At 38.7% G+C, this 22396-nt stretch overlaps 2 protein-coding genes across 3 annotated transcripts; both read right to left on the bottom strand.

Annotated features, from left to right (window-relative positions):
- Window positions 1-119: 119 nt before the first annotated feature.
- Window positions 120-667, bottom strand: LOC149115401 (uncharacterized). Its single transcript, XM_089284893.1, has 2 exons — window positions 569-667; window positions 120-488 (listed from the first exon to the last, which is right to left on the bottom strand). The coding sequence occupies exons 1-2, from the start codon at window positions 665-667 to the stop codon at window positions 192-194; spliced, it is 396 nt and encodes a 131-aa protein (XP_089141019.1). The 3' UTR covers window positions 120-191.
- A 4614-nt stretch (window positions 668-5281) lies between these two features.
- Window positions 5282-22224, bottom strand: LOC110054191 (CDK5 regulatory subunit-associated protein 3-like). 2 transcript variants are annotated; one of them, XM_020760578.2, is made up of 16 exons: window positions 22139-22224; window positions 21983-22058; window positions 17919-18050; window positions 17355-17455; window positions 17104-17152; window positions 16058-16146; window positions 14240-14329; window positions 13680-13816; window positions 13179-13287; window positions 13018-13080; window positions 11929-12169; window positions 11597-11682; window positions 11449-11517; window positions 6653-6789; window positions 6209-6380; window positions 5282-5865 (listed from the first exon to the last, which is right to left on the bottom strand). In XM_020760578.2, the coding sequence occupies exons 1-16, from the start codon at window positions 22142-22144 to the stop codon at window positions 5794-5796; spliced, it is 1629 nt and encodes a 542-aa protein (XP_020616237.2). In that variant the 5' UTR covers window positions 22145-22224; the 3' UTR covers window positions 5282-5793. The 2 variants fall into 2 exon arrangements, with proteins under 2 accessions (XP_020616237.2, XP_020616313.2); XM_020760654.2 differs by having other exon boundaries at window positions 21983-22055; window positions 22139-22223.
- Window positions 22225-22396: the final 172 nt, after the last annotated feature.

Genomic DNA, 22396 nt, shown 5'->3' with positions numbered 1-22396 from the left:
CCTCGTTATAACGAACACAATCCAGACGCCCAAACGTAAAATATACCTCGATATAACGAATAAATGTCAACATGTGACGAAAGATGAATGCAAAACAAACTAACAAGGTTGACATTTCTTTAATCCTGTAACACGAGGGCAACAGCCCATTACAGCTGTTTACATAATTTCATACAAACATATAAAAGCATCTACATTTCGACTCTATCCTCTTTGTCTTTTATGAGTTCTATTAACTTCTTTATCTTTGATGGCTTTTTGTGGCAAAAGGAATAAATTGCTGGAATTTCGAGTCCAATACCCTTATTTCTTCGTTTACCAGCCACTTCCACTGATATTTGCCCTCCGTGCTTTAAAAATAAATGGAAGACACGTGAAAGTGTCAATGGCACATGGCCCACGGTCTGAAGCGTCCCTTCTGTCCCTTCCTGGTCTTGAACCCGTTTAACGGCAACAGCATGGGTGTCGTGTGGGTTGTCAGGCTCGTGCTGCAGAAAATATAGATGTAAAATCACTCAGTTTGCTCATAACCTGTCAAAACTACAAACGATTCCTTTTAACGGCTTACCTCACAATCCAGAACTTCACCAACAGCTGCATCCCAGATATCTTTATACGCATGGTAGCCTCGAATACAAGATCGAAAAGAATATGTTGTGTTGCTCATTGCTGTCTGTTTTAAAACTCAACAAGTCGCTTCACCGTTCCGCTACCTGTCGCTAGTTTCACGGTGAATAGCGAGAGACCTTCAATTTCCTGTGAAAGTTGACAGGATACCCTGTTGAGCAATCAAAAGGTGTTAGATTCCAAAAATTCCAGCACGTCCTGCAATACCTCGCCGTATTTTGTGCCTTTATATCTCTGTTGAATTTGGCACTTTTCATCGAAAGCAGTTTAATATATTGTCCTATGGCAAGCCTAGAGAGTGCAGCAGAAGAAAGCGTAACAGTTCCCGTTCCTAGTGCTTCCACATCGCGGCCGCAGTCCAAAAAACAAGAGACCAAGAAGAGAACGGTGCTGACATTGGAAGAGAAATATAAACTGGTTAAAGCAATCAAGGATGGGGAGAAAAACACTGTCGCTGCAAAGCGTTTTGATCCTCCTTTGTCTCAGTCTACAATCTCGACCATTATGAAGAAAAGGGATGAGATTATTAGTGCCTATGAAGGAGGATTCTTCACAGACAAACGAAAGAAGATGAAGCAGGCGACTTTTCCAGATCTTGACAAAGCACTGTCTGAATGGTTTCGGAAGGTTCGAGGTATGAACATCCCAGTTAGTGGAACGCTGCTGCAAGAAAAAGCCCTGTATTTTGCACAACAGTTAGGGTATGAGAACTTCAAGGCAAGTAATGGCTTTCTAGAAAAATTCAAGGAAAGACAGGGAATTACAGGCCAAGCTGTATGTGGTGAAGAGAAAAGCGTAGATCCTGATATTGTCGAAAATTGGAGCGAGCGTCTCCCGGATATTTGCCGCAGCTATAGCATGAAGGATCGTTTCAATGCTGACGAAACAGGATTTATGTGGAAAGCTACCCCTACTCAAACGCTTAACCTGAGAGGAGAAAAGTGCACCGGTGGTAAGAGAAGTAAAGATCGCGTGACAGTCCTTGTGGCCTGCAACCAGGATGGCACAGAGAAGCTACCCCTACTTGTGATAGGGTAATATGCCAGACCCAGGTGTTTTAGGTACAGTAACATGACCTTGCTCCCCGTGACCTATGAGTCTCAAAGAAAAGCCTGGATGGACAGCGTTTTGTTTGAAAAATGGGTCCGTCAAATTGACCGACGAATGAGAGTAGCAAACCGCCATATTCTGTTATTTTTAGATAACTGTACTTCACATGTTATTGCCAATGGTCTGACAAACACAAAGCTCATCTTCTTTCCACCTAACTGCACAAGCAAGCTTCAACCGGCAGACCAAGGCATAATCCAGAACCTTAAGGTAAATTATCGCAAGACAATGATCAGGCGGATGTTACAGTGTTTAGATGACAATAAACCTGTCAAAGAAATCGACCTCAAGGATGCTGTCTTTATGATGGCCAAAGCCTGGGACAATGTAAGCACCACGACAATCAAAAACTGCTGGAAAAAAGCAGGATTCCCAGGTGAAGTAGCGGAGCCCTCACACGATCCTTTTGAGTCAGACGAGGAAGATGAAGATACCAATGAAACTGGTGTCGGTCTATGGGGAAACATTACCCACCATTTTCCCTCTCTTGCAGAGATATCATTCAGTCACTTTGTATCCCTTGATAACAATGTTGTAACCGAAAGCCAACCGACGGAGGAAGATGTAACACGGGAAGCCCTGAAGGCAGTCCAAATCGTGGAATCGATGAGTCATGAGGAAGAAGAAGATGAAGGAGATTCAGACGCAGACATCTCTATAGTGGAGCCAAAACCACTTAGTCTGGTCGAAGCTAGCGAGGCTGTGACAGGGCTTCGCAATTTGATTTTGTCATTCGACAAGACAAGTGCAAAAGAAAAGGAATTTCTGCGCTCCCTTTCTTCTATGGAAGATACATTCCTATGAATGGCAACAAAACCACAGAGACAATCTTCACTAAAAGAATTTTCTGATTAAGAGTCCTACAATTGGACTAGAACAGTGTTAAAATTGTTACCGTTTTGTTTAATACCATGTTCATTTTTCTTAAACGGAGGACGCATTTTTTACTGATGACAAAAAAACCTCCATTGGAAGTAATCTTTTATTAGCGTCTCAATATAGATGTGTATTTATGTTTTTTATATGTAGTTTTAAGCAGTTTTGTTTGCCTGTACAATTTCTAAGTGCCGTAGCTATGTACATATCTGTACAGTACATAGCTACATAGATATTAAAGAAAGAGCGCTTATTAGTAATTGTTCAGATCCAGAAATGCTGGGTAGTGCTACGTAACACCGATGAAAATTAATTATTAACTAACCTCGATATAACGAACATTTTGGTTGTTTTTCCGAAAATTCGTTAAATCGAGGTTTTCGATTTAACGAACCCTCGCTATAACGAACAAATTTCCCCAGTCCCTTGGCACTTCGTTAAATCGAGGTTCCACTGTATGTGACTGTTGTGGAGTACCCCTTAAAGAATTTGTACGGGAGATTAACTTTAGGCCTAAATATACTAAAACCAGTAGTAATCGTAGATTAAAGAGTGCGTTCGAGTTTTGGTAGGTTTGTACTAAAATAAAGCTATGACAAACTTCACTCACCTCAACATAGGGTTGTATTTGCGTCTTTTAGCATATTTAGGCGTAAGGTTAATTCCCCATACAAATAAAGTGTTCGTTGCGTTATGCTGTCACATGCTGAGCTTGGAGACCTGTGGTTTATATCGCCCCAGCAGGACATAAACTATTTCTTTTTCTCCGCAAAACAAGTGAATAGAATAGGGAAGAGAGTAAAGAAGACTGTAAAAAGTTAGCCTCCTCCTCTTTGGTGCTGTTGTTGTTGTATTGGAGGCTACGTGAAAAAAAATGTCTGAATTCTAACTCAGGCCCCGTCCACACCACCCGGAGGAATTTGAAAACGGAGCTTTATTTCTCCTGTTAGACCTTCCGTCCGCATTAATCGAAAACGAAAACGGAGCTTTATTTCTCCTGTTAGACCTTCCGTCCGCATTAATCGAAAACCAAAACGGAGCTTTATTTCTCCTGTTAGACCTTCCGTCCGCATTAATCGAAAACGAAAACGGAGCTCTATTTCTCCTGTTAGACCTTCCGTCCGCATTAATCGAAAACGAAAACGGAGCTCTATTTCTCCTGTTAGACCTTCCGTCCGCATTAATCGAAAACCAAAACGGAGCTTTATTTCTCCCGTTAGACCTTCCGTCCGCATTAATCGAAAACGAAAACGGAGCTTTATTTCTCCTGTTAGACCTTCCGTCCGCATTAATCGAAAACGAAAACGGAGCTCTATTTCTCCTGTTAGACCTTCCGTCCGCATTAATCGAAAACCAAAACGGAGCTCTATTTCTCCTGTTAGACCTTCCGTCCGCATTAATCGAAAACGAAAACGGAGCTCTATTTCTCCTGTTAGACCTTCCGTCCGCATTAATCGAAAACGAAAACGGAGCTCTATTTCTCCTGTTAGACCTTCCGTCCGCATTAATCGAAAACGAAAACGGAGCTCTATTTCTCCTGTTAGACCTTCCGTCCGCATTAATCGAAAACGAAAACGGAGCTCTATTTCTCCTGTTAGACCTTCCGTCCGCATTAATCGAAAACGAAAACGTAGCTTTATTTCTCCTGTTAGACCTTCCGTCCGCATTAATCGAAAACCAAAACGGAGCTCTATTTCTCCTGTTAGACCTTCCGTCCGCATTAATCGAAAACCAAAACGGAGCTTTATTTCTCCTGTTAGACCTTCCGTCCGCATTAATCGAAAACGAAAACGGAGCTTTATTTGTCCTGTTAGACCTTCCGTCCGCATTAATCGAAAACCAAAACGGAGCTTTATTTCTCCTGTTAGACCTTCCGTCCGCATTAATCGAAAACGAAAACGGAGCTTTATTTCTCCTGTTAGACCTTCCGTCCGCATTAATCGAAAACGAAAACGGAGCTTTTCGAAAACGCTCTACAAACCGGAGGTATTTGAAAACGCCATCTTTGCCTTTTAGTCGGGACAGAAACCATTTTGAAAACGAAGCTTTTTGAAAACGATGAGGTTACCATAAGCATGATATTTCCCTACCCGAGTTTTACTCAAACACTCCGGCGTAGTACAGTGTGGACGGAAAACATTTGATGCGCCTTCAGGGTGAAACCTCCGTTTTCAAATTTCTCCGGTGTAGTGTGGACGTGGCCTCAGAGTTACAGTGGAACACCGCCTTACGGTCACCTCGTTAAAACGGCCACTTTTTTTGTTCCGGGGAAACGCCATTACATTTTCCTAAAAGAAAACCCCGTTAATACGGCCAACGGCCACATTCTGAAATGCTTTCCTATATAATCCTTTCTGATTTTAGCCCGTTTACACGGCCACTCAAACCAGTTATGTTCATCTTTCCATTGTTACTATTGTATGTACTGATTGAAGTTTCAATTTTTTTAAAATAGTATCTGCATTCCTGCGTATTAAAAAACAGTTGTTTAGAAGTGCAATTGTGATTCACTGTTAAGACTTCACTCAGTTTAGACCAGTCAAACAATTTGACCCTTCCCCGTAATACGGCCAAATTTTCATAACCCGTAGGTGACCGTGTTGACAGGGTTCCACTGTACATCGATATCACAAATAGAAAAAGCCAGAGAAAAGGATGACGAGAGAGATTGAAAACTTGCCAGTTTTATTTCGCATAATCCAGTTGTCAGTAATTTTAAAATAATTCCATATTTTTAATTGCACATTTAGTGTGCATACTTGCTATATGTTATCTTTCAGTTTTTAGCCTGGAACTCTTGTTTTCCAGCGAAAGGTGTTAGTAAATAAATAGTTCAAGAGATAATGTAACTATGTGAACTGTAACTTTTCTTCAAACGCTGGACACTTGGTCTGAAAAATAAGACTTTTATATCTTTTAAATTTTACGCTTTCCATTAGAATGTAAAACTTACTATTTATATAAACATTTGTTTATGTACGTTGACTTTTTCTAGTATTCGTGTTATTATTAACTGATGTGTGGCGGGCCTGAATGTTATAATTCCTTGCTTCTCTGTCAATCAAACCACAGATGACCCAAGCATGATACAAGAGTTTGCAGAATCTTATATTACGCTGGGGTTACCTATGGTCAAACAAGATACGACAGCACAGAAATCATGCGGTGAATTACGACTTTCTATACAGTGTTTATTTCGCCCATAATATTGACTGGTCTGTTCTTGTATTTCTTGGAAATTTCTTGAGCAATCTGCAACAATAAAATGGACAGCAGTGAAAGCAAACCAAACAGAACCTTATGTACAGCTATTAACAGTATAAATTAGCAGCCAAAACTGCAAGTAAAAGCATCGGAAACCCAAGCATAATATGAGAGTTTGAATGGAGATTAGGAGTTAAATTTGAAATCGATCAATGTGTGGGTAATTCAACGAATAAAGACTCTTAAACATTGTTTGGTGTCATTTCTTCTCGTCTTGGAGTGTTTAATTAAACGAGATTTCAGCGAATTTAAGTTATTCCTCTAACGGTGTTATGATAAAAGACTCATTATCAGGCAATGCAAAAGTGATTAATGAGTCAAATGAAAGTACCTGTACTTGTAGCTCTTTTGTTTTCATTCTGATAACTTCCAGCTTGGGTTCCAAGTCCTGTTGCTCTGTGGAAGCAGCCTGCCGTTTGTCGGCCATTGTTTTAATGGACGCCACCAACTTCTCGGAGACTTTAAGTTTTTGCTGCAGAGAATCTGCTAAGCGGTCCAAGTATCTATTAAACAAATGTAGTGTCCACAATATGTAACAAGAAAAAGAGGCGCATAACAACATGAATGGATTAAACACATGCATGTTCGTGACCAGTGAGCAAAATAAAACAGAAACAAACAAATGAACAGTTACCTTTCACTACAAGATTCAAACAAAGGCAGAAATCCTTCCTTTCATTTGATAAGCCATCACTCTTACAACGAGTTTCAGTTAACTGTGGAAGTCTGAGTGTTATATCCCTTCCCTTATTTGCCCCAGCACTAGAATGATTACCTTGGAGAGGTCTTCAGTAAGAACAGGTTGTGCATCTTCATTGAAGTGATTGTTGATAGAATATCAGTAACAGCTGATTCCATGGCTTGCACTGACTCTACAGACTGCATCTGAATAAGCTGTGGAGCTGACTGAAACTAGAAACGTGCACATTGTACTTTGTATCAATATCTGTTCTTTGCTAGAGCCCCAAATAGTACCAAAAGATCGAGGTCGGCCGTTTACCTTTATCTTTTCACTCTACAAAAGCTACCCGAAAAGATTAACAACCATGACATTTGCTGAGGTAGGCGTTCGTTTTTCTTCGAGATATCACCACATCATGATTTTGGGCTCTCAAGCGGTCGAAAATGGCCGAAATTTCGGGCAACTTTAGGTGAGCCTAAAAGATACTTCGTACAAATTCCAGAAGCTCTTATTTTCGTGCGATAATATTCGTTCCTTTATTAGTTGACTGAGATATATTTGAGGTCTTTCGCTTTAATTCGACGGTTTTTACGAGGTGCCAAATATCGCCGCCAAATCGTTAATTAGCGTGACCCGAATTTTAGCCATTTTCAGCGAGTCGTTTTTCAAAAGTGCGGCAGTTTATTTCCACAGAAAAACGATTTTGTGATAGTCTCTTGCACTGTTATCAATATCCGGTTGAGTTAAAATTGGTATCTACAAGCAAATCGGAGTAATTGGTCTCGCAAAATCCAAAAAAAATCATTAGTCAGAAATATTTCCTGCCAAATATTTAGCGAAAATATCACCTTATTCCGACTTTCTGCGATTGTTATTCATGATTTACTGAAAGATCTGCAAAAAAAAATAGTTAGCTGTACTGCAGTGGAGAATTTTTAAGCTGTGACATCGTTGTTAACCTAAGCAAACATTTCAAACTCGCCAAATCCTTACCGTCTAGGCTAAATTTTCCCGCGAAAATTCTATTTTTAACGTCACGCCGCATGGAAAAACAAAGTGGATCCAAGTTCGATGGTCTTTTTTGCTGTTGTTTAGAACAAACTGCAAGTTAATAGTGAGCGAACCTTTACCCTAAATTTAATTTTGGGACTTCTGCAAACCCCTTGTTTACATCTTTTTCTCGCGTGGCGCGTTACAGATTTAAAGGTAAGACTTCGAAATGTCGATATTACCTAAAGGTTCCTCCTTGTTTTTGAAAACATTAACTGTTCTTTCAGATCAGAAAAATCGGCTAGCATTGCGAGTGGCGGGTCGGTTTTCCTTTAAATATAAGCGTGCAAACAAGAGGGTCGAGGAAAGACGTCAGAGGTGGTATCTATTTGGCGCAGCCAAATGTAAACAATGAGGAAATACAGGTTACGACAAAACCTCGCTGCTATCCGGCCTACGAAATGAGCTAAAAGGACAGACAACTGGAATAAGCATCTCAATACGTGAAATTGTCGCTAGGTCTGCAGGATTGCCAGCGGAAATCGTTCTTGCTATCATTGTCGTTTGTATCGTCGCAGGTTTGTACATCGTCTTGTTTTCCGTTTTATTTTCTTCCTTTATTACCTCGTGCATGGAATTGACTTACGACCACTTGCTATGAAGCTTGAGATAATTTTTTGCTGATTCAAAGGTGTCTTAAGGTCTCGAAAACACAGACCCGGAAAACTGTTCTTAATTTAGCAGAATTGATCGAAACATAAGGATCCGTAGTATATAATATCCGAAACTGTCACGCAATGCACCTCGAGCCATTGTGACTAACCTTGGAATTTAAATGGCTTTTAAGTATAAAATAAATTTCATCAATTTTGTTTATACTTATAAAGCAACCAAAAAACACATACGAATGCTGGGTATTATTTTCGTGATCCGAGCAGAGGAATCTACCACCGTGGGCTGTTTTATTTTTTTCCTCTCTCTGCAGATTGTGCCCATGACATTGTATGGACGAACAGCAAATAAGATGTCTTGAAGCAATCCGCAGTAAATGCGCTGCGAAAAAAGGTTGTGATATAGTCTGAGTTTTCGAGACGCACAGAGAGTCTGACTTTTTCGGGTCTGAGTTTTCGTTTTCGAGGGTCTCAGTTTTACGGGTCTGAGTTTTCAATCTCGCAACCCACTCAGTTGGTTTACATGTAAATGTTAAAAATAAAAACACTTTTATTTAATGAGTTCTTAGAAAACTAAATCAAATTGAAATGTCGTCTAGGACAGCAGATTTTTCTTCCACCTCTTGCAAACAGCGTGTGAATGGTGGTGAGATGGATGGGGGGGGGAGTCCCTTCTCCGTTGCCACTATACAATGGTACTTCTTCACGGCCTCATAGTTCCACCTCTGCACCGTCCTTGAATGGGGTAGGAAGGATATACACACTACTGTCTGGACAAATATTGTTTCTTTTTTAACAATCCATTTCATTATTTCCTTTTATTTTTGACATTCAGATTATTTGAACCATCTTGTTTTTGTAGATATTCTTTCGTTTCCATCCCATTTCTCTTAACACGGATACAACTACATTTTGGCCGGGTTAATGAAAATTAATTTGCCTCCGCAAGATTTTTTTTCATAAACCACCTCAAAACTATCTCAATTAATCTTCAGAGCAACTCTGTTGCGTGCAAAATGTAATTCAATTTACGTTCATGGATCACAAACATGCAACCTCGTTCTCTACGAACTTTAAATAGTTGTCTTTAACAGCAGTAAAATTGACAAGAGATTATCAATACTAATTTGGATGTAATTTCGTTGCATTGAGGTTTTGTGGTGATATTGACAAGAGCAACATTAAATTACCTTTCTTGAAAGTAAACGTTTCAGAGCGGAAAACAACACGGTGTGCTAGTAACCTGCTGCGCCAATTGCGTGTACGAGGTAATAGAGAAAGGAAATGAAGCGGAAAACAAGACGGCGTACAAACCTGCGACAATACAAACGACAAAAATGAAGGCAAGGAAGATTTCCGCTGGGAATCCTGACCTAGCAACGATTACACGAATTGAGATGTTTATTCCAGTCGCCTGTCCTTTATGATCATTTCGTAGGCCGGATAGCAGCGAAGTTTTGTCGTAACCTGTATTTCCTCATTGTTTACATTTGGCTGCGCCAAATAGATACCACATCTGACGCCTTTCCTCGACCCCCTTGTTTGCACGCTAATAATTGAAGAAAAACTGACCCGCCACCCACAAAGCCAGGCGATTTTTCTGATACGAAAGAACAGTTAATGTTTTCAAAAGTAAGGAGAAACCTTTAAGTAAGATTGACATTTCGAAGTCCAGTCGTCTAACCTTTGAATCTGTAACGCGTCACGCCTTTCGAAAACGAGAAATAGATGTAAACAAGGGGTTTGCTGAGTTCCAAAATTAAATTTAGGGTAAAGGTTCGCTCACTATTAACTTGCAGTTTGTTCTACACAACAGCGAAAAAGACCATCGAACTGAAGATCCACTTTGTTTTTCCATGCAGCGTGACGTCAAAAATAGAATTTTCGCGGGAAAATTTAGCCCAGGCAGTGGTAAGGATTTGGCGAGTTTGAAATGTTTGCTTAGGTTAACAACGATTTCACAGCTTAAAAATTCTCTTCTGCAGTCCAGCTAACTATTTTTTGCAGATCTTGTACTAAATCATGGATAAAAATCGCAGAAAGTCGGAATAAGGTGATATTCTTCGCTAAATATTTGGCGGGAAATATTTCTGACTAATGATTTTTTTGGATTTTGCTAGACCAATTACTCCGATTTGCTTGAAGATATCAATTTTAACTCAACCGGATATTGATAACAGTGCAAGAGACTATCACAAAATTGTTTTTCTGTGGAAATAAACTGCCGCACTTTTGAAAAACGACTCGCTGAAAATGGCTAAAATTTGAGTCACTCTCATAACTGATTCGGCGGCGATATTTGGCACCTCGTAAAAACCGTCGAATTAAAGCGAAAGACCTCAAATATATCTCAGCCAACTAATAAAGGGACAAATATCATCGCACGAAAATAAGAGCTTCTGGAATTTGTACGAAGTATCGTTTAGGCTCACCTAAAGTTGCCCGAAATTTCGGCCATTTTCGACCGCTTGAGAGCCCAAAATCATGATGTGGTGACATCTCGAAAAAAAACGAATGCCTACCTCGGCAAATGTCATGGTTGTTAATCTTTTCGGGTAGCTTTTGTACAGTGAAAAGATGAAAGTAAACGGCCGACCTCGATCTTTTGGTACTGCCCGGTTTTCTCTGACAATGACACTTAACATAGCACCCCCACCCCGTTCCAAAAAAGTCCCCTTCAAATAAGCACCCCTTTCTTGCCCACTCATTTGAGACAACAGCCACAAAGGCCTGGCTGCGAACAGTGTTGATCATGACAAATGACACTTTAATACCACTATAGTGATTGTTAACAAAAGTATGTAGTCGACAGCAGAGTACAAATTAATTTTTTACCAGGAAATAGGTACGTACAGACAGGTTCAAAAGTATCATGATTACTCTAGACTGCGAGCAGTCTCTCCTTTCCTCGAAAAAACGTGGGGAAGAACGCAAAACAAGTAAGCGTGCAAGCCTGACTGTGAGCGTGACACCCCGTGCTACTAGCGACTCGCGGCATCGCCGCTCGCACGTCACACTCACAGTCATGCTCGCACGCTTATTTGTTTTGCGCTCTTCTCCACGGTTTTCGAGGAAAAGAGAGACTACTGGCAGTCTATGATTGTTCTTGCTCCAAATATGGTTTGCCTTATTTTCCTTTACAGTGAGAAAGTGTTAGCCTATTGTAAGTACAATAGTAGAATACACATATGTGTAGAAAGTAACTACATACAGAGATTTGTACACTACCTGGTTAGCTGACAGCACATCAGAATCACTCTTCATTTCCATCATTCTTTGTCGGAGGAATCCTTGAAGCTGTACACAAAAAAGGTGTCAGCAATTACAAACCAATGAATCATGAAATGACATCTAAACAAAATATAGCAGCGTGTACCTCCAACAGCTCATCAATTAACATGTTTCTTGTTTGAGTTGTATCCAGTAATGTCTCAGCATCTGCTCCACTGACAACTTCATCGTCTATAATATGAATAAGCAGTCTAAGCACCCTTTCCCTTTCAGCTGACGATGAACAACTCAAATATGACGAATATAAAAATGCTACACTGGTTAAGGAAAAGGTCTTTAAGATTTTTAATACCTTTTTCTTTTTAAAACTCAAATATGACGTTATATTTTACGTAATTTCCCCGAACAAAATACAATCTAACTGATCTTCCTTTACAGTATGTAAGGCATAAAGCAATGTAATCAGTTACTATTCACCTTGTCCAGATCCTTCCAGAGTGATTCCACCGATGTTCGACGTTAGTTCTTTTTCAGCAGCCCCATCACCTCCCCAGTCAATGTCACCATCATCATTTGTTTGTCCACCATCACCCCAGTCAATAGTGTCACCACTGTCTCCCCAGTCTATCCCCCCTATGTCCTCCTCACCAACCTCCCCCCAATCAACATTGTCAGACCCAACATTGGTAACGGAGATGGTTTCATTACCCCAATCAATCTGTGGTAGCATAGAGAAAATAAAGACAAAAAGACAAAGGTATGCACGTGCCACTATCTTTAAACAATTACTTACATGTCCTTAAAATGTGACAACATTTACTTTAATACAAGTAAACTCACAATAAATCATTTTCAGTCAGTCACTGGGTCACAGTAAACTTGACTAAGTACACACTGAGATCGGATTTTTCAAAATCCTCCATAAGAAAAGAAATGACGAGTCATACATTTACAATAATTTTGAGCAAACCTTCACAAATATGCACATAAAAGTGTACAGAAAAGTTCTAACATCCTCAGATCTAGTATAATTAATTACATTAATACAGGGAGAAATATTGCAAATATATGGCTTTTCTTGTACCTAATTCTCTATTTTCCAATTGCCCATAATTCACTCTGCCCCCAAATTTTACATTAACTTTTGTTGTGAAGTTCTCTTGGGAGGTCTGCATATTCCCAAGAGCATTTCACAACAATAGTTTATGGAAAATTTGGAGGGCAAACAAAGTGAATTATGGGCAATTGGAAAATAGAGAATGTGCTGTGTTAGGTACACATTGTATTGTGGTAAAATGTACAGCCTCCATCTTTTTTTCCCACGGAGGATTGCAAGTTGGCCAATAGTCAATGGTACTCTACAAAACAGAGATTCCCTGCCCTTTCTCATCTCCTACAGAGGAGCTCACAGCTAAATTACGAGTTGGACTGACAGTTAATAACTACAGATAACAACAAACGAATACTAGCGATTGATATGCAGCACAAATCAGTGTTGCACCAAGAATTGCAAATCAAGTAACCTTAAATACATTGATGACAACCATGTTATTAATAGCACTTTACCTCTCCATCATCTTTTTTAACTTCTGCACTTGAACTTTCTGGTCTTCTGTCTGGAACAACAACCTATGGGTAAATTAACTCACTGATGATAAAGTTCTTATCTTGAACTACAAATGTTAGGATGTTATATAGTCATCTGACACTACAGTGATCATATTTACCGATGGGGTCTTGCCTGTCCTCCACTGGTACACTGTGCTGTTGCCATGTTGTTGAATGTGTCTTATAAGTGGTGTTGTCAACTGCGAGGTTTCTTTATTACTATTGTAACTGAAATATAAAAACAATCAAGATCTACGGGACAGTATTCATGCTAATAACAAGTTTCTAGGTCTTTTAGTATAGAAATTGTCCTGTATTGAAAGAGCAAAATATCACGTAAAAGATGATCCTAGACTGTTGTTTGATGACATATGTGTGAATCGTGACTATTTAAGTGTTGAAAACAACCACAACAGAGTCCATGGTCATTCTATCCACAGATATATTTGTCCGTTTTTTGTTTTGTTTTTTTCATTTAAGTCAGAACTTAGTTCACCTAATTTATTCTAAAGCTCTCCAAAACCAAGAGTTGGTTTCAATTATTTTGCATCAATATACTGTCCATAACCTTCACATAACCATCAAACAATGACAAGAAATGAGAACTACACTCAACAAACCTGGGAACTAAAAAGTTGACAAAAGTCTCATAAAAGTGAGTTGTGTTTTTCAAACTGCTGACTGCAGCAGTGATCCCCTTGTATATTTCAGGTAATTCATCCAGGAGGCTTAACAACTCTGATTTCACATTGTCTCCCTGCACAACAAGATAAATGAAAATGGTTGTTAACTGCATCAGCTAACAGGGACTGCAAAGTCATAATTGAAAGCAAAAAGAAGCCTTATGTCTGATATTCAAACCAAACATGTCCAGTGTACTGTCCATCCCATGCTCTACAAATAATTATGGTAAGTGTGCGTGTGAAATTTTGGGGCGTTTTTATTTTCATCTTAGTTTAGTCTTCTATATTTTGGGGGCGTTTTTAATAAAACAATTATTCCACACGCGCTTGTTGGATATGAGATGATTATAGCCAACTCGAAGGTACGTGCATTGTTGGCTATCTACCATCTCTTACCCAATGCATACTCATGGAATAATTCTTGTTAACTATACTGTTTCTTATGGGCTCCTAGATCTTCACGGTACATGTATACTCTGGTAAATTAACACCCTTACCTTTATACTCATTTGTTTACAAACACTTTGATATTTTTCTTTAAATAATGCTGCATTGGAAGCATATTCACTTTCCTTTCTTGTGCACTCCTAAAGACAGTCAAGTACAATCATTATTGATTTATCATGACCTTTCTAAAGTGAACTAACAATGAAAAAGAAGACTTACTGGGGAAACTCTTCACTGAAAACTTTTAATTTTTATTTCAAACATAATGACAGCACAAAAAGTCACAAATGCCATGTATATTACACATGTCAGAAATGCATTTCAGCCCCTCCATTGATCAACAACTTTCATAAAACATCTTATTAATAATTATTTAAAAAAAAGAGTATTATAAGTACACACAATACTATTACTATTAGAGAAACATTTTCTGTTGGACAACTTCAAACGGAATTTTCCCAGAAACCAACGGGAAAAACTTTTGTTAGCCTATCATGTCCTTGTTAAAATAATCCATTTTTGTTCCGTTGTGAGAAAGGATCATGCAAAGGGATGTAATCCAGCTGAGAAAACCCACTGGTTGTGAGTTTGAATAGTTACACATGCTTACTAAAGCAACTCAATTTGACATGGAAAATGATGTACTGACGAGGTTGAGCAAAATATCGTGATTTGTTAATGGCAAGCAGATCAGTTGGTTGCTGAAGCCAAAGGCTGAGGCAAATTGATCTGCTAGCCACAGACCAAAATATATTTGTGATAACGTACTTCAATAATAATTATTGAACTTAAAGTTATAATTGAAGGCTTTCATGCAAAAAGGGCGTATATAGCATTTTGAGCCGATTTTTATTTTTTGCAGGATCGAGCTCATTTTTGGCAGACTGACTTGTTTTGACATGAAAAGCATCGTTGCGTAACTGTTTTTGTTGATTTACGCTTTGTTTTCGAGAAATAACGTATGCAAAAAAACTCAGTTTTCCAAGGGTGTTGGAGATCTTTTGTTGAGCGAAAAACAAAAGAAACCTTTTGTTTTGCTAAACGATGAAGTCATCGAAGTGTGGTATTTGCCGCTAGTTTTAACATTCATATAATTAAGCAATTTTCTTACTGTTGCTTCGTTAGCACAAGTGAATAAGGCGCTGAAAGGGCTGGATTCAAGTTTGTTTTGTCGTTACACTGGTTTGATTCGAGGTCAGTGGATTTTTTTTTCCGGTCTATTTCTCTACTTATTTCAAAAATCAAAACATCTATTTAAAAAAACCATGCTGTCGAAGCTGCTAAAAGTAACCATTTAAGTTTACACCGCATCAAAATCCACCTTCAAAGGATGCAACGCAATGATGCTTTTCCTGTCAAAACAAGTCAGTCTGCCAAAAATTAGCTCGATCCTGCAAAAAATAAAAATCGGCCCAAAATGCTATATATGCCCTCTTTTGCACAAAAGGCTTCAATTATTTTATCACTGGATCAACAAGTTTGTTTTTTAATTTAAATCACTCTCTGACAGCTCAGGAAAGCAATCACTTAGACTGTATTACGCCTGAACAGACCATTATTCCTATTAATAAGCAGTTATTTGCAGGTCATATCCTGGCTCTCAGGCAATGAAGAGGAAGAAAAAATGTGTCAAATGATAATTCTGATTTCTCATAATAGCTTTATAAGCTCAATGAATCAAAAGTACAATGTAAACAAGAGTAATAATATTGTTGAAAGACAATAAAAAAGATCTCCTACAGCTATAGCAGTCTTTTCCAACAGTTAATAGCCACCAAACATTAGTTTCATTAACTTCATTCACTCATATAATAATTATTATCTAATATCTTCAGCTTAAAACAGAAAGCTCCGAAACATTCTCTTACCCTTTGAGTTTGTTGACACTTTCCTATTTGTCTCTTTAATGAGGGGATCTCATAATTGACATTCCTAATTAACAGATGAGCTGCCTCAGCTGAGAAAGAAAAATATAATGTATACAAGCTAAAATTATCAAAGCCAAGAGTAACAATCCTTGTTACTTTTGGAATTAGCAGCCGTTGTTACTTCTAGGGGATTTTAATTTTGGGGACCAAAAAAACGTTACATAAATTTTGAGTTGACACTACTGAGCCTTTTCTACAACCTAAAGACAGAAATTCACTATTAAAATAGGTCTTAAAACTTGAGATGAAATTCTTCGATCCAGTTTAAATTTATGTTGCTGCCACATGGGTTGGTTCTTCACGTCTAGACTGTGTTGTCAGTGGTCAGCAGGAAAGCAAGTCAGATACTATAGACTGTTTTTATTTCCTGACCCACTGCTACCTTAGACTGGTGTATCAATATCTCAGTGTGATGGCTGAGTTTTAAATTTTAATTAGAAGGAATATTCTTTTTAATATGCTCCTGTTGAAAATGATACGGTTCCTGTTAGTATGCTCCTGTAACTTCATGAAAATTGTATCATGGGTACACTTCCTACTCTTGGAATTTATTAGCTGCCTCAATTTTTTTCACGTTACTTTTGGAGGGACATTACTTTCAGTATTTTACGATATATAGAGCTTTCAGTTTTGAGTGACCTGTTGCCTTGATCTGCACACCTGAAACTAACATGTTGCTTTGTGGATGAATTATATTGATCAACAACAGGAACGTTTGATCCAGAACATCAATGACCCATCAAGAATACTCTTCTCCCTAATAAAAAGTGGTCTGAAATCACAGTCCTGCTCAGTGATCTGAGTTTAGAACTCACTAATCAATCTCCACTTACTGTACTTTATGACCTGGTGTTTAGCGCTAAATTAATTCTATAACCTGACCAAACTGAAGGAACAAGGAATCAATCGTTATTTTACACAACAAACATAATTTAGTACCTGATATCTAACTGCTAAAGATCTCAGCAAAATGACAATTTCATTACCTAGGTTCACATTATCTTTTTCATATAACTTCACAATTTCCTGCCAATCCTGTATGAAAAACAAGCAACTTTCATCAGTACAAGCAATCTCTATTACACTTTTACACTGTAAGGCATCACTTGATGATCAAAATGCGAGACCGATCACGGCTTGAGGCCATTCAATGTAGTGTTTGTGACTTCAGATGATTGCAAAAACAACTTTTTGTTTAACCCATACTCAATGTAACAACTTCCAGACTGACACAAACCTTCATCCTCTTTGATGAGTAACCACCAAAAATATTCTTTGTTGCAGACTCTGATACTTTCAACAGTTCTACAATTCTGATGCAGTGGAAATAACTTATATCTGTAGAAAGAAAGCACTTTGACATACTGGAATCCAGATAAAGTATGGTACATACAGTGTGACATACTAAAAGTGAGCACTAAAAGTTGTACTTCTATAACTCAACTGTGACCTTGCACAGGATACATGTAGTTCATGAACAGCTAACAGTATTCAGAGCATTTTAATGCATCACCATTGATGTTCTAACAGCTAATAAGTTCTCCATAATGATCAAGAAAAGGCTTGATTGGTTGTGCAATTTCTTCTAACAACGTTGGCTACAGCCAATTAAAGAGAAGTAAAAGCAAAAAATCAAACAGATGCTAGTGAAGGCCTTAAATAGTTAGCGTGATGGCAGAGTGAAGGTGTTTAATGGCAAAGCAACTGGAAACATGTAGCCAACAGCAAATACAAACCTTACTATCAGGACAATACAGAAAGTATGTATCGTATAAATCAAAAGACACTTCATCATACATACATGTCCCAGAAAGAAGCTGTGAGATCTCATCTACAGGAGGCATGTCTTGTATAGCAGCATTAATTTTCTCTCTTATCTCCAAAACAGCTGTCTGCCATTTCACCTCACAGTGTCTTCTGTCCAAAAGCCAATCTGTTTTGACAACAAATAACTCAAAAGATCAGGAAAACAAAAGTATTAAAATGCTTATACTGGGATGTAAACTAATATATATGTATGTACTAAATGAATCATTTATTAATAAACTGAACAGTATTGCACTCCTTTAAGTCCTTTGTATTCTAAGATAGGCAAAGAACACAAATACATTTGAATGCACATGCAGGTATCTAAGCTACAGTCCTACTGTACAATAGTGGACAAAAGTGATTGAGACACTGATGTTGATGTAATGCACTATGAATTATCTTTGTTTTACTACCAAAGTTCGAATTAACACTCCTATCTTTTTGAAATGTGTTGTTGTTCCCCTTCCTGACCTAACACAACATTGAAACTCAAAAAAAATTGCTGGTACACATGTCCAGAATTGTGCATGTAGGTGGGGTAGGGGTAGGGGCTGAGAAGTGTAGTTACATTTATATGTGACTGTTTGTTTAAGCATGTGTGAAAAAGCACCACATGTGCAAATTTGTCACAGGACTCCAGTCCATGACTTTACTTAGACCTAACATCAACAACATTATAAAAATTCCTCTTTCTGCTTTCTTATCATTAGCTTGCAAGCCTGTTTAAGTCACAAGACACCAGTGATTTGAGTCAAACTATCAACATACATGTACTGTTGACCAGCACTAAATAAATCTATATTAACATACCCAGTTGGCAAAACAAGAATAACTACAGTCTGGTGCACTATATCACCCTAACATGAGACTGGGGCGTTTTTCAAGATCACATGGAAGACAGATTCCATCAACACTGTACCCTGCAAGCAATGGTTTCTATTGCATCCACATTGTTTTCAAAATATTTTCAGACATTTTCAGTCTTAATTATTTTGATATTTGAACAATCGAGGACCACTTCCCATGTTAAAAGGCACTTGCTCTTTTTGGAGCACTTTTACTATACCCACCAACTCTGAAGACATAGGGTACATATAACCATGGTCCATAGTCCGCAGCCAATTTCCCTGGTACTGTGCACAGTCCACGGTCTGTAGTCGACACATTTAAAAATATATGGCACAAAGATCTATATTTCTCTCCTACTGCTGCCCATATAGTTGATAAATAAAGATCTTTGTTATACATGCACCTCCTAACTCAAATACGTTTTCCGATTGGAGGAGAACGTGTCACGTGCCATGGGTCAGAACTCACTAACTCCCTAGGGTGAACAAAACTCACTAACTCCCTAGGGAAACAACAACTTGAACTTTTGACTCACACGTGATCAGGCTGTGCACCCTGAAACGGCGGCAAATTTGTGTGCCAGTCGGCCTGATGTCAAAAAGCCATTGACGTCAGGAAACGTTTCCCACCAGAGAAGGCATTCATTATTCAAGAACTGGGATTTGTAATTCGGCAAAAACATATCGGATTAACAAAGGGGAAAATGTGAACACTTTGTGTCTTCAAGCTTTTAATTTGGCCAAAAATGGGTAGCCCGCATTCGGCAACTTGCTCTTCGATCACTGTCGCCACTCACCAGGGAGGAAAAACATAGTTGTGTCATTTACAACAAAATATGCTGTTCCTTGTCAAATCAAACCCAGAATTCTTGAGTTACTGGTAAGCATTACAGGAAAGCAAAGCAACTTAAGTATTGTCTTTATTTTTGTCAGCTGGGAAGAAAAAGACTGTTATTGTGTTGTTTCGGTAGGACAGCTTGGTTTGACTGCCACTCGTACTGCAAGCACAGTCACCATTAGGTGTCAAGCAAATCATTTTTTCACAGTTTTTTTTTCTATTTTTGAGTCGGAAGGTATAACAAAACACTTAATGACTGGCTCCTTGGGAAACAGTGAGTTTTGTTTCCCCGAGACCCTCAATATTCCCCTTGGCTTCGCCTCAGGGAACATTGAGGGTCTCGGGGAAACAAAACTTACAGTTTCCCTTGGGGCCAGTCATTAAGTGCTTAATATTTCCTGCCATTACAGTCCATAGTCAGTAGTCAATAAATTGTAAATATTGACAAAAAAGATATATATTTCCCTGCTATCGCAGTCTACGTTGCGTTGTCAATAACTAATAATGTTATAAAGATCTTCATTTCCCTCCTACCACCCCAGGGAGGGGCACTCCCCCATAATACCTATACGGGTATATGCCACCCAACAGGTCCATGATTTTGGGACTACTGATCTAGAACGGGGCATCCATTTTCGAGACGTTTCCTAGAACAGGGTATGATATTTCAAACGTACGAAAGCTCATCAAATTATCAGCAGCCATTTGAAATTATTCATAGAGAATTTGCATAAATAAAGCACCTTAACAAACATATCAAACCGTTGCAATCTGTGTTGTGAGTGGTATGTTATCCTAAGGCAGTTATCGTGGGGTTATCATGTGACATAACATGTTCAATAAAGCATGCGTGGTTCTGTGTGGGGATGAGCAACATTGCATCACAATTTACCGCATTGTGTAGCAACCTCATTCCTAGGCCCTCTCTCATCTGCCTCCCTTGGTCTCAACGACCAAGGGAGGCAGATGAGAGAGACCTTGGTTGATTGTGTAGAAGCAGCATTTTCATATCTGGATGTGTAAATCAACCAAATAAGGAAATAACTTTCTCAAAACAACGGCTACTGGAATTAACTAAATTCATAGAACGGGGTATTAAAAATTGACCTATGTCTAGAACAAGGTATCATTCAACGTTGTTATGTCTGTAAAAATAACATATAACATGGCTTTTGAATTCAGTTACTATAGGTCTTTATGACAACCTTATAGTGGCACACAAACATTTTCCTTGTGTGGTCTCTCCTTGCTCACACAACTGTCTTCTTTAGTAGTATAAAATGACACCAAACTCTAACGTGTGTTGCTGTTTCAGCCCTTTTAGACGAAATTCATTCAGACCTTTTATACAATAGCCGGATTTGGATATGGTGTGTCATATTCTGACGCACTGCCAAAAGTGATTGGTCAATAAAATGGACAAAAATAACACTGAAGTTCATAGTCCTTGTGCAAAGTTTAACTATTTTCAATTGACTTATTCCCATAATTTGTATCACAATTGTTTGGACCTATAGTACCATGAAAGTCCACGAGGATCAAAGACATCAGACGTCAAGAACAGAAAAATGGTGTCACGCCTGTCACGATTTAATGATCTTTTTTAAGACTCCATTCACTATTTACTTTGAATGAGTAATAATAATAATAATAATAATAATAATACTAATAATAATAATTGTCGTGGCTAATTGCCGTCGCAAAGTACAGCAACGACGCAGCTCAACAAGGTTGAACCAAAAGCATACATTGGCGCCTCTGGCAGCCGCTATATAGTCCATGTGTGACTTTTGAGCACAGCTTACAGCCAGCTGGAATCAGCTGTTTGTTGGTTGCTATCCTACTAGTTCAAAGAACGTTCACTTATCGCAGAAATCTAATTGGTAAATCACAAATTACATGCTTGTAAAATAACAAATCACGCATCCCGTTACGATGTCCTGTACCGTATCACACAGCTAATTTGGTCTCAATCACGCATCACACTGCTAATTTTGGGGCAATCACGCATCACACAAAAACGCTTTGCCACCCTCATTTCAACCATTTTGGTCTGAAATAGGGTATGCTTTTCACCCTGGCTTGGCATTGTGCATTTTGTTTAGAAGGTTATAATTTTTTGACATCAAAATGGGCAAATTTCTAGCCCTCCTCAAACATTTGTGCAAATGGCAGCCTTTTTTGGTCGTTGGTTTTGTTCTATCGTCGATAATGGTACTAGAACGTAAAAGGCTTCATAATATTTGAAGATAATACGCTTAAATCAATTGAACTAACTTTTTACACCAGTTATTCTTCGTGCAGGCGTTCTTTTTTTGCAAAAAGAACGCCTGATCGCAAGTCATTAATGCACCGGTCGATCTTCCTTACCCAAAAGTTTGTTGTAGTAAATGTCGATTGGAAGTAACTCCGCTTCTATGGCATTCCCTTTGGAATCACCTTGCTTCTTTTATAACAACAAATGAAGTTAGAAGTCATTCATTTTCCCGATTAATCATATTCCCGTTCCAAAACAAACGAACAAACCTGCATTTCCGCGAAATTTTGTTTGACCCTTGTTCGACACGTCTTCGATTAAAACGCAACCGCTGGTCAAGAGAAGCGTGGTAGTTCGTTGTGTAAGCCTCACAGATTAGCCTCACATAATAACGTCCATTCTCGTTCCCAGAGCCTCCGTTTCTATTGGTCACGTGGTCGGAAGCTCGCAACGACATTTTAAGACGAGTAGCACTGGGGACGAGAATGCACAACGCCAAGAATGTTTCTCAAAAGCGCCTGCGATTA

The sequence above is a fragment of the Orbicella faveolata genome, unplaced genomic scaffold (genome assembly GCF_042242905.1).
Source record: "Orbicella faveolata isolate gen_17 unplaced genomic scaffold, um_ofav_v1 contig_13, whole genome shotgun sequence".
Classification (NCBI taxonomy): domain Eukaryota; kingdom Metazoa; phylum Cnidaria; class Anthozoa; order Scleractinia; family Merulinidae; genus Orbicella; species Orbicella faveolata.
The sequence above is the reverse complement of the archived record's forward strand: the minus strand, read 5'-3'. Positions and strand labels throughout refer to the sequence as shown.